General features: G+C 48.6%; 1 protein-coding gene across 1 annotated transcript; it reads right to left on the reverse strand.

Moving 5' to 3' along the window:
- Window positions 1-1759: 1759 nt before the first annotated feature.
- Window positions 1760-7037, reverse strand: LOC142587109 (isocitrate dehydrogenase [NADP] cytoplasmic-like). The gene is made up of 4 exons (XM_075697998.1): window positions 6847-7037; window positions 5771-6075; window positions 3677-4018; window positions 1760-2440 (listed from the first exon to the last, which is right to left on the reverse strand). Exons 1-4 carry the CDS (start codon window positions 6961-6963, stop codon window positions 1954-1956), a joined length of 1251 nt encoding a protein of 416 aa, XP_075554113.1. The 5' UTR covers window positions 6964-7037; the 3' UTR covers window positions 1760-1953.
- Between the last annotated feature and the right edge of the window lie 4669 nt (window positions 7038-11706).

An 11706-nucleotide genomic window follows, 5' to 3' on the forward strand; every position in this document is an offset into this window, starting at 1 on the left:
CAAGACAAGAGCATCGAATATACTGAAGCAAATATACAAGGACAAGTTCAAAGCAAGCTTCGTGGGCGCCGTCGCGTACCGAGACGGCAAGACTTTTGCGGTTTCGGTCGTGGACACGCTGGGCAAAGTCATCAACTGTGCCTCGGTCCGGACGACGGACCCCGAAGTGGCCGAGCAAGTGACCATTGCACTCGCCATGCAAGACGGTCGGAGAGACAGGCTGTATAGCGATTCGAAAGCGGCCGACAGGACATTCCAGAAAGGCCGGGTAGTCCGGTAGGTAGGTAGTTCAAATTCTGAAAGGTGCCAAGCACAGCGACAGCTCCATGCACTCCATCCTTTGGTTCTCTGCCCACGTTGGGGCGATTGAGGGGGTTCCTCTTAACATCAGCGAGTATGCCCACGAGGCTGCGCGTGGCTTTACCGACCGCGCTGCACTCGGATCGGGCGACTCTCTTCCCGGTCGAAGAGACTCTCCTATCACGCACAATGAAATTACTTATTTTATTTAGAGGGTTTTCCCGCCGCCTCATTCCAAGCTAAGCAGCTAGGCCGCAGGCGTTCACGCTCAGTCTCTTGCAAACTAACCCCTACCCAAATCCGGCGTCCCTTAACAGCATATATCCTGAGATTAACCCGAATTGTTCTTGCGTGGCCTGTGTTGAGGCTGCTGCTTTGTCTCACATGCTCTTGGAGTGCAGCTTTATCGCTTATGGCTAGGGGTGGCATTCACGAACTCTTAACTCATTTCGCATTGGAATGGCTGACAACGCTTCCTGCAATGCCTGTCTTTGCGAGGAGACGCTGGAACACATTCTGTGCGACTGTCCTGAATATAATGTTCAGAGACAGTCCCTGGCGTCCGTTTTGGCACACTTGACAGTAGACCATTGTCAGTTGAAACAATTTTCACACATCGCTGATAGAAGACATCGCAGCTGAAGGCGACGAAGGGACTACTCCGGTTTATGAAAGAGACGGGCTTGAACAAGCGGCTGTGACAGTGATGTCACGTACCACGCAAGAGTCACGGACTAACTGACGATGTGTGTGCTGTGCTACGTGCTCTCTCTCTCCTCCCCATCTTTCACCCCCCCCCCCCCATCCCGCTCCCATGTGTAGGGCAGCAAACCGGTTGAGCTAAACTGGTTAACCTCCCTGCCTTTCTTTCTCCACTTTTTCCTTCTTACCTTGAGGAGTGCAGGTCGTTGGGCCCGATGTTCACCACGGAAGAGTGGGACGCGCTCCTGTGAAGTCCCGTCTTTGAAGACCAAATCCTGGCCGTCCAGCGCGCCCGCGATGGGGCCGGCAGGCTAGACCTGTCAGGCCCGTCATGGGATTAGGCGGGTGCGCGTTTTATCACGTATTGCTGGACCGAATGAAAGCTCGCTCGCTCGCTCGCTCGCTCGCTCACTCACTCACTCACTCACTCACTCACTCACTCACTCACTCACTCACTCACTCACTCACTCACTCACTCACTCACTCACTCACTCACTCACTCACTCACTCACTCACTCACTCACTCACTCACTCACTCACTCACTCACTCACTCACTCACTCACTCACTCACTCACTCACTCACTGTCATTCTCATTCCGGTGCTGATCACCCACAATCTCGGCGCAGCTACAGTGGGGCCTACGCACTCGTAAAAGCCTCGAGACAAGCCGACAGTAGCGCTTTATTGGGTTGTACCAAGCACAATAGGTAAAGTAGCAGCTCCGCAGATTTATTTAGTCAGTAAACCTGCAGGTATTAATTGAACGTTTAATTATTTTTCAGCGTGCTTCTCGTTTCCTGCACGTAAAAGGAAGCATTCAAAAATGTAAAAACACGAGAAATAACGACGCTATCCGCGAAATAAACTCTCGCTGGACTCGCACGTGAAATCGGGGACGCAAACGGGAAAGTGCAGCTAGCGTGTGGCACTTCAGCGTCGCGCGCGTCCTTCAGACGCGCTCCTCCGCGAAGACCTGCTGGTACTTGGCGGTCATCTGCTCGGCCACCTTGTCGATGAACTCGAACGTGTTCAGGTAGTCCTGGCGCTGGACGTTGCCGAAGCCCTTGACGCACAGGGCCAGGTCCTTGGTCATGTAGCCGGATTCGACCAATTCCAGGGTGACCGACTCCAGGGTCCTGGCGAAGGCCTCGAGCTTGAGGCTGCCGTCGAGCTTGCCCCGGTGGCGGATGCCCTTGGTCCACGTGAAGATGGTGGCCATCGAGTTGGTCGACGTCTCGAGGCCGGCCTTGTGGCGCCGGAAGTGCCTGGTGACGGTGCCGTGCGCGACGTCGGCGATGAGCGTCTTGCCGTCGGGGCAGATGAGCACGCTCGTCATGAGGCCGAGCGAGCCGAAGCCCTGGGCCACGAAGTCCGACTGGATGTCGCCGTCGTAGTTCTTGCACGCCCAGACGAAGCCCCCTTCCATTCGCAGGGACCTGCGCGGCATGGAAGACCAAATATCGTCTATAGTCCAGCTAGATATACTTCTGTAATGACGAATTCGTCATATTTAGCGGGAACGGAGCTTTTGTTAAGAGGGGAAATAGATGAAAACGGAAAAGAAGACTGGTGCCAACTGTTGCGGACTATGGTGTCTCTCGTGTGACATCAGCACTGGCTGGCTCGCGGAGAGCGCGGCATAGAGAGGGAGGTCACGCGGTGATTACTTCAACTCGACGGTTTCATATAGCGCAAGCAGTTGAAATTTGAGGGACAGCATCGAAAGCGCATAGGTACAATAGTGGTAATTGTCAGACACAAAACCACGATAGACTTCTACACAAATAACATCGATATAGATCGGGTTTGTATGTTTTCTTTAGTGTCCCTTTAAAAAAATATTTACGCACATAGAGGTGCTGTTTTCCGCATCTAACTGTGGTATTAGGGGGAAGCTTTAGCTCGGGTGCTTCTATATAAATACACGGAAACGGATGAATCGCTTTTCTCCGTTCTGGTGGTAAGTTTTAACAAATATTGTCGAAAATTTCAAAATTTGAAAGAACGAAACTATCAAGTTTACAACTCTGTGACTGAGCAATAAAATGAGATGTGAGATCTTTGTTAACTATACCTAATAGTGCCTCTAAAGCGGACAAAATTGATGCATTACCTGCCCCCTCTGAACTATGCCACTAGCTGGTCAATGGGACTTTCACAAAATCTTTCTAAGCGACTTTACAACATGTTCAATTAAATTGTATGTTCATGCAGCACATTTCTCCGCTGTAGATTATCTACAGATGCATTATCTAGCTGACAGATGCGATACCTGTTTCTGGCGCAGATTATAGGCTTGTCGACATCGTGCTTGTATTTCTTTTTAACTTCGAATTTCCGGAGTGTATAGCAAAAAAAATCCTGGGCCTTGCATTGAAATTATGTATTCTAAGGTCTCCAGAAATTTAGCACCCAGAACATCACTCAAATCGGTATAGCGGTTGTCTCATAAAATCATGTCTGCGTTTTACGTGTTTATAGTATACGTGACATTCGGAGCTGGCCTCGAGCTAAATGTTCCACTCAAAAAAAGTATTTAACGTCCCTTACATACCAGTTTGTAATAAAAGCCGACTCGAAACGCGATCACGTGCCTGCATATAGAATGATGTCTTCTATGTCGACGACAATACGGTGCTATCGTTTGCAATATGGAAGCTATTCGCGAGCACCTTGCCACCATGTCGTCCGTGAGGCGGTGCTGGAAGAAGATGCCCGTGTCCTTGAAACTGGGCTTGTACTTCTTCTGGTAGAGTCGCTCGAAGATCTCCTTGAAGCGGCCGTCGTACTTCTTGAGTATCGTCTCCTTGGTGCTTAGGTAGAGCGGCAAGTTGCGGCTGAGCGCGTACTGGAAGCAGCTGTAGGCGAACTCCGTGATGGACTTGTCCGTGTTGCACATTGCAGCGACCACGCCGTGGGTGTCATGGAAGTCAAACACGTGTACGTGGTACGGCGAGCCGATCGTGGGCGTGAAGCGCACCTCCAGGGAACCCGGGCCCGGAACCACGAAGTCCCTGAAACGATTTTTGAGGGGTAATTGAGAGAGGTCGTTTTTTGTCATGCAGTCCGTCCACAGCGGTGACCTGCTTTGTTGAAGCCCTCCTTGCCCCCCCCCCCTCCCCCCTTCTCATCTCGGCCCCGAAAAACAATCTTGGCTACGCGCCTGACTACGGCGTTTTGCATAACCCACTATGCTGTTTCGGGACGTTAAACCCCAGAATCTTTTATGCAGGCCAGTCGCTACAAAATCCCTGTGGAAAGACGCAGAGGACTTTGTGAAGACTAGTTTTGTGCCAATGGAAGTGTTATACACTGGCTTTTGCAGCTGCTTTCAGGCAAGGGGGCGATGGTCATTCGCAAGAAAATGTTGCGCCTCTGAACTTCGATGCTCAACAAAAGGTCCGAGCAATTATCGATTTGCACAAACTCGGCCAGGAGGTGGTGGTGAATCACGAGGCTCACGCAAACGAGTAAAGTGATTCTTGCCACGGCCGCCGAATATAAAATAAATTAAAAATAAAAATAACGTGCGGCATGCCGTGTGCACCGAGAACGCTGTCATCAGCCGCAGCGCCACCAGTTGGGGTCTGTTCTATGGGATCGGCATAGAAAATGCGTCAGTACTACACGCGTGGAACGCCGTCGCCCGCGGAAGCCGACGCGTCCCATCTTTGACAGCTAGCGCCGTTCGGCCCATGTAGTTTCTTACAATAATTGTTGTATGAAACTCAATGGTTCGGCCCAAGCAAGCGGCCGAGAATGCAACTACGGCTGTCACGTTCGCTCCTATTGAAGCCCGCCTGACGCGACTGGCCGCACGTTTCTTGTTTCTTTTTATACAGCGGCCGTGGTTACGCTCAAGGAGGGTTAAAAAATTTTTGCTGGAGGGAAGCTTTTACATGGCTTGCCTAAGTTGTATGTAGGCTTTGCGAGGTTATGCTAGGTTTTGCTAAGTTGTCGGTAGGCTCGGCTGTGTTGTTGCTTTGTTTTGCGAGGTTATGGTAGGCTTGGCTAATTTGTTTTTATGTTTCGCTAAGTTGTCCCGGCGAGCTTGACGCTGGAAGTTTTCGAGCAGTCGCCGGCCAGGTTCGCTTTCTCGGCGACGTCGACCGTTCAGGCGCCGACTATCGCGTTCCCTGGACTGAAACTCGAGATCATCGACTCGGCGTCGCCCCCTCTCAGCCGCAGCTTCGGCGCGGTGTTCCGGTTCAGCTCGACTTGGCGCGTCGATTCTCGCTTGGCAGTGCGGTGCTCTTCCTGGTAAGCCACTTCTTCGGGCGTCGGGATTTTCTTCGGTCTTCCCATGGCAGCAGCACGTACGCACGTACGCACGGAGTAGGGGAGGCAAGAGGTGTGTCGGCGCGCCGGCTGTTCCTAGCTTTTACTGGCCTTTGACGTCAAGACTCCGCCCTACGCGCGTGGGGTGCGAGGAGGTTACATGGCTCGGTGTTCTCGCAGATGGTTGCTAGGCAACGCGAGGCGCGCACAGCTGGGCTGAGTTTTCTGGTAACGCTCCACGGCGAAACTAAAAGCGTCTAGTCGGCTACCCTGCGCAACCAATGGGAAAACAAGAGTGGAAAAATGAGATAGAGACCCAGTGGGGTTTTTGTGTGGAGCTCGTATACTGAGTGCATAGGTTATCGCCGACTACAGTCGGTGATTATATATATATATATTATAGTGGAAGTACAGCACGCTATTCCCCCGAAACTTGGCCAGTCGTCGCACTATGGCGCCGCGTCTGGCGCGTGGGTGTATACACTTGCTTTCCAATGTGCTGGTCTCCGAAGGCGTGCCGCGCAATGATGATCGGCTTGCGCCACTGCTTGATCAGCGGCGGCACGTTGGCGCAGATGATGGGCTCGCGGAACAGGGCGCCCCCTAGGGAGTTGCGGATGAGCGAGTTGGGCGACTTCCACATGCGCTTCAGGTGGTACATCTCGAGCACGTCGCGCTCGGCCGTGATGGTGGCGCACTTGACGCCGCAGTTGTAGCAGCTCAGCGCGTCCAGCGCCTGCAGCGTCACCATGTTGTCCGTCTCGTTGCGGTTGGCGATGGACAGGTCGTAGACCTGCGCACGCACGGTGTGTCGCAGGTACGTCGCGAGCTCACTCGGCGCGATTTCACCGACAGCTTTTCTGCGGTAGTTTTCTCACAGCGATGGGCGTTACATATGGCCTACATGCAATAATAGCCTGCCAGTATCTAAGGAGGCAGCGTGGAAATGGAATATGGCACGAAAAACAAGAACCTCAGGGGAAAGTTGACAGTCCTGCCACTGAATGCTTCGTAATTTGCATAGGTGAAATAGCCAACGAATCGACGAAGGCTTTATTATGTTTTTTTTTACGTCTACGTTAAACGAGACGAAGCGTTATATAGCTACTATACCGTTACAACTGTAGTATAGAGCACATCGAAATATAGTTAACGACTTTGCATCGGGCTGTCAATGCTGGGCGTATCATGAACCACTGATATAAAGATGAAATTTCGATTCTCAGAAGTACTGCCTTCGAGCTGACTCTCACCCACCTATATTCCTTTTAAGTCGTTTTCTTAGTCCTTTTCTTTTTCTCGAAGCATCACTCATTCCGCTGATGACACCGCTTCTTGAGAAGTACCAGAAGCTTTTGGAAATAGCTGGGAGCAATGTCGATCACATATATTCGTACAAACGACCGAAAAAACACTTATTAAGAACCAATTGTATAGCTATTCGCTTAAGAAAAGCTTAGGAAACAACGCAAGACGAATCATTATTGAACCGGGAAAAAGCCGCGTTCCAAATGGAAGGTGTACGGTAACGCCACGTTTTTGCGGACTGGTCGGTGCAGCGTACCTTGAGATCGATGTCCAGGAAGGGCACGATGAGCTTGTCGCGTACCAGGTCCCAGATAACGCGTGCCATGTCGTCGCCCAGCATCTCAACGATGGGGCCGCACTTGATGCGATCCATGGTCTCGGCACAGTGTGCACGCTGAGTCCTCGGGTGCCGGTACGGAGGGCAGGGACAGCTTCGAGAAGCAGCCGATGGGCTCGAGGTATAGGCTAGCTCGGCTGCGCGTGCGAGGAAAGAGGAGGGCGTGCTATGTTACATTACTCCTTCTCTTCATCCTTTCTTTTAAGACGAGGAAGAAAACTTTACACAGTGGCAATCCTCCTCGTGGGTTCGGGCGACGTTGAAAAGAAATCACCGGGAAGTTCAATGTAACTATAAGAAAAAAGAATAATGTAAACAAGATCTGTGAGTAGGTATGTGGGGAAATAATAGATAGATTCCAGCTTATGACTGCTTTTTGACCACCGTTTTTTAACATCGCCGTGAAACTATCGCAATGGCTCTCCAACATAGAAGGGATCAATCATACGCTCTACGCTGATGACATCACAATCTGGTGCACCGGAGGAAGCGAAGAAGCTGTTGAATTAGGCTTACAGGAGGCTGTAGATCAAACAGAGATGTACCTGGAAAATGCGGGGCTTAGATGCTCCCCAAGAAAGTCTGAGCTCCTCCTCTACAGACCAGTCAGGAGAGGTCCCAAACCTAGAGGCTGGAAACCGTTGGCTGAAATAAACATCAAACTCCACACTAAAAGCGGCTGTACCATCCCTGCAGAGTAGACACCATTCGGGTCCTTGGCATGTTCATCGAATCCAATGGCAGTAACAATACGACGCTCAACAAGCTCACAGCCAAGACTGAGAACATGATCAGACTCATCAACAGAGTCTCGAATAGGCGTGGAGGCTTAAAGGAAGACAACCTCCTCAGGTTGTTCCACGCCTTCTTCATGAGTCATATAGTTTATGCAGCAGCTGTTAGGAATGGTTTGCCGAGGTGGCAACAGTTTTCTCAGCCAGCTGCAGCTACGAGCGTTGCGAGCTTCCCCGAAGAGAACCATGGAAGCCTACCACAATTGCTGCGGTGACTCATTTCGTAGGGACCTCGAGGTGCCGCTTCAACACCCCCTCGGCGCCGTTGTGACTAAACGCGAACAGCGGACCAACTATTGTTACTGAACCCGCCACCGCCGACCTGGTCTGCTGTGAACAAGGGAGTTCCCGAAGGAATATATCTGGCGGCAACGTCGCACGCGCCTTTCAAGACGCAAGACAATGGACAACCAGGGGCCACGCGGCGGGGTTCAGCTTGGGGAATAAGAGGCGACTCCTTTGGTCAAGAAGTAAAGCCCGAGTTCTGCGAAGCCCGTCTGGCCTCGGTGGCGGCAGTGAAAGCTGTGCGTACGTGTGTGTGTGTAAGCCCTCCCGCTCAAAGGCGGCTCGGCTGCGATGACGTCGAACGTTTTTGCCTCACCTAGGGATCTAGGGAACACGAAGTGTTTATAAGCGGCTGTTTGTCGGCTGCTAGAGTGGGCTCTGTGATCGTACTCTGAGCTTTGTGCTCGTGCTCGAGAAGCAATGTGTTTGAAGCCTCGTGCTCGCATGTTGTATGCTTCGTCTTGCGTGCTCCATTTGGGAGTCACGCTAGACTGTTGAATGTATCTCTTGTTTAAAATGGAAATACACTAAATAAACCCTCACGACCACTGTAGAGCGGGTTGATGGACTTAGTTAACCGAGGGCTAGAATTACAGCTAAAGTTTCTGCTAGAAAGATCGGTATGAAGTTTGGGAGTCAGAGAGAAAACCACCAATCGAGAATATGAAAAACATATTTAAATTGCACACTTTTCTACGCTTTGGGAACGTCCCGAGGCAATAACCGTCTTGATCGCTATGTGCAAAAAGTAATCATTTAAGATAGACGTTAGCATGCGGTAAGATTATGCCCTTGCATTTTTAGGGAATATATAATCGAACTGGGAACCTTAATGGAATTGGTGTTGCAACAAACAGAACGCACCTTCCGAATTTGGACGTTTAACTGATCTACGAGTGTTTGTGAAACTGTTTGTGAACGTCTTATAGGGAATTCATATAGCCTTAAAAAGTTATTGTACAGCTGACCACCGAAACCGCGTAACCAGAGAAGGGATGCTAGCTTCCAGATGTAAAACTTCACTTGCTACAAATTTAGGTATGTCTGCACATTGTCGCAAGGCCTGCCTCTCCGGGGAAAAGACGGCGACGAAGTTGATAAGCAGGGGCTCTCCGGAGCACAACGCTATTCAATGCTGTTCCCGTAGATAGTAGGAAATTTATGCTCCATATTAATTTGTAGTAATCCACCCATTTCATGGCCAATCCCCCATCGTGGGTAGGAGCCACACGTGGCACAGGCTACAAAAACAACAACAACAACAACAACAACAACAACAACAACAACACGCACCTAAATTCCAATACCGGGCGAGCGCACATAAGGTATATTAGTAACAACGTTTTTCCTCGCGTTCCTGATCGATTGTTTCTCAGCTTACGTAGCAAACCAAGGGCACGAGCACCCTCTGGTGCAATATGGTCATTGTGTGCCTTCCAAGACAGATAACCGTCATATGTCACGCCAAGATACATGACAGTCTCTACTTGTGGGATGATGGCTAGGTGATAAGAGAGAGAAATATATATATGGGGTCATTCAATGGAAATTTGAGCACCGGGCATTTGTTGACGTTGAGACAGAGATGCATCGCCTGAAGCCACATTTCTATAACATACAAGTATGTACGTAATATTTGGTAAAGCTTTTGGATGTCATTTGCCGACGAGAAAAACGCAATGTCATCAGCATACACGTAAGTATGTACGTCATCATGAAGTGAGATGGAACTCATTAGAATATTAAATAAGACTGCAGGAAGTACTGCCCCTTGTGGAACGCCTCTTGTCTGCGCGTACCTTGCCGAAGAAATGCCGCTTTAGAAGCAATAAAATTGTCTGTTCCTTAAAAATTCTGCAATCCACGCTCGAAGGTATTTTGGATTTGAAGTTGATTTAGCAATATCATATGCTCAACACTATCATACACTTTTGAGATCTCTACAGTTACTAATGCCGCATACTGCTTTTGGCACCATGCCAATACGTCTTTCAAGGTCAACATGAGACGGCGATATGGGCACTGTGATCTGAAACCAATTCGTTTCGAACTTTATTGATAACTTATTAAGAAAAATTTTCACACGAATATCTATATCTCTTTCAATCAATTTTACAACATTTGAATTAACGCGATGGGTCTAATATTCTATAACACCTAACCGTCACACGGATTCTTAAGCAAGGGTATGGCCTTGGCAATTTTCCACTCCATGCCATTCTGACGTAATGATTGACGATGCCTAACAAATAATGTTGTGATTATATAGTTTTCAATATGGACGCAGTGATTCCATCAAGGCCTGGAACCGCTGAGGGAAATATTGGTAAAACATCTGATAATTCAGGCTTGGAGATTTCTGTGAAATCTTCCTCAGTTGGTGATATCAGCGGAGCTAATAGAAGTTGGGAGCAAAAGCGACGTTCTAACTCTCTAGCGATTACCTCCAATGAGTCCTTCATTTCTTCGTGGCACAAAACTGCGGATTCTGCATTTATCGGCCGCGGAATCATTTTCTTGGCGCGCCAGAAAGATATACAGTGCGCGTTCATTATTTGATTTAGAAAGAAATTCAAAATGATGATATTCATTCTTTGCCTTCAGCACCGTGCGTCTAAATGTACCTGCCTATAAGTTATAATCCATCCAGTTTTGATGGCATTGATTACGTAACAGTTTCTTCCAACTTGCCTTCCTTCGCCTGTAGTCACGCGAAGAAGTATCATTTCATCAAGGAGAAGAACTTGTTTTAGCTCATTGTACCACAAATTCAGATTTTTCCCGGAAATTTTTTAAACCAGAACAAAGGTTCACTGATTTGGATTTGTGACTAGCACCAGTTAGAGAAGCCAATAAGGATCGCAAGACGTTTTGAAATTATGAAAGTAAGTGCATTAGAAACTGCGGAGGTTACTGGACCTATAATGTCAAAAATGACCGGTCACGTGATCGCTATTTGTGGCATAACTAACAGTCGACAAGGCTGACAGGTAGAGGCTTTAGCTTGCGAAAGTTAAGTCTAGGGCAGAAGCAGCCCGACCTCTGACTAAAGTAGGGGGTCCTAAATTTACAGATGTGAGATTGTTGTCAGAGGACCAATCCCACAAGCGAGGGTAACTTTTGCCTGTTTTTTAAAGCCAATATAATATAATGGGAGCTAAAGTTCCCCACTTATTATAGCATTATAGCTTAATTATAGCATCCAAAGCGCATGTGTTGTGAACGCCCGAAAAAAAAAAAAACTGTAGATTTGTGATAAAAGAATGTCCGACAGGCCGGAAGTGTAACGCTAGTATTTCAAACCCGGCGGACAGGAGCTTTAGAGCCACCTTTGCCTTATGGCAAATTCCGAATGATATCACTAGGAGTAAACTACCCCCTTTCGAAGATCAATATAATCGGAATGAACGATATTTTTTGAAAAGAAAATTTATATATGAAATGAAATTTATAGCCAAGTTTCTTGTAATAAGATTATATCGGAATTGAATTGAACGTTAAGACAATTTGAATTCGTATAAGCAGTGAATATCGAACAACAGTTTCATTGCAGTACTCTTATGGAAACCATTTGGAGGATAGTATTCCAGTAGAAAAAACCTACTCCAAGATGTTCTCTTTGAGAGCTTTACTGAGTGCAGACTATTTCGAGTTATTCTGAGGGGACATAGAAGACTTTTTGTACTTATTCTGCGGGGGC

This window comes from Dermacentor variabilis, chromosome 7 (genome assembly GCF_050947875.1).
Source record: "Dermacentor variabilis isolate Ectoservices chromosome 7, ASM5094787v1, whole genome shotgun sequence".
In the NCBI taxonomy this organism is placed as follows: domain Eukaryota; kingdom Metazoa; phylum Arthropoda; class Arachnida; order Ixodida; family Ixodidae; genus Dermacentor; species Dermacentor variabilis.

What these genes read in the sequence shown, in the direction of transcription:
- LOC142587109 (XM_075697998.1), bottom strand. Translation starts at nt 6,963, where the DNA reads ATGGATCGCATCAAGTGCGGCCCCATCGTTGAGATGCTGGGCGACGAC. An exon ending in GGAGACCAGCACATTGGAAA is followed by an intron (nt 4,019 to 5,770) that starts GCAAGTGTATAC and finishes AAATCGTTTCAG; the next exon opens with GGACTTCGTGGTTCCGGGCC. An exon ending in ACGGACGACATGGTGGCAAG is followed by an intron (nt 2,441 to 3,676) that starts GTGCTCGCGAAT and finishes CATGCCGCGCAG; the next exon opens with GTCCCTGCGAATGGAAGGGG.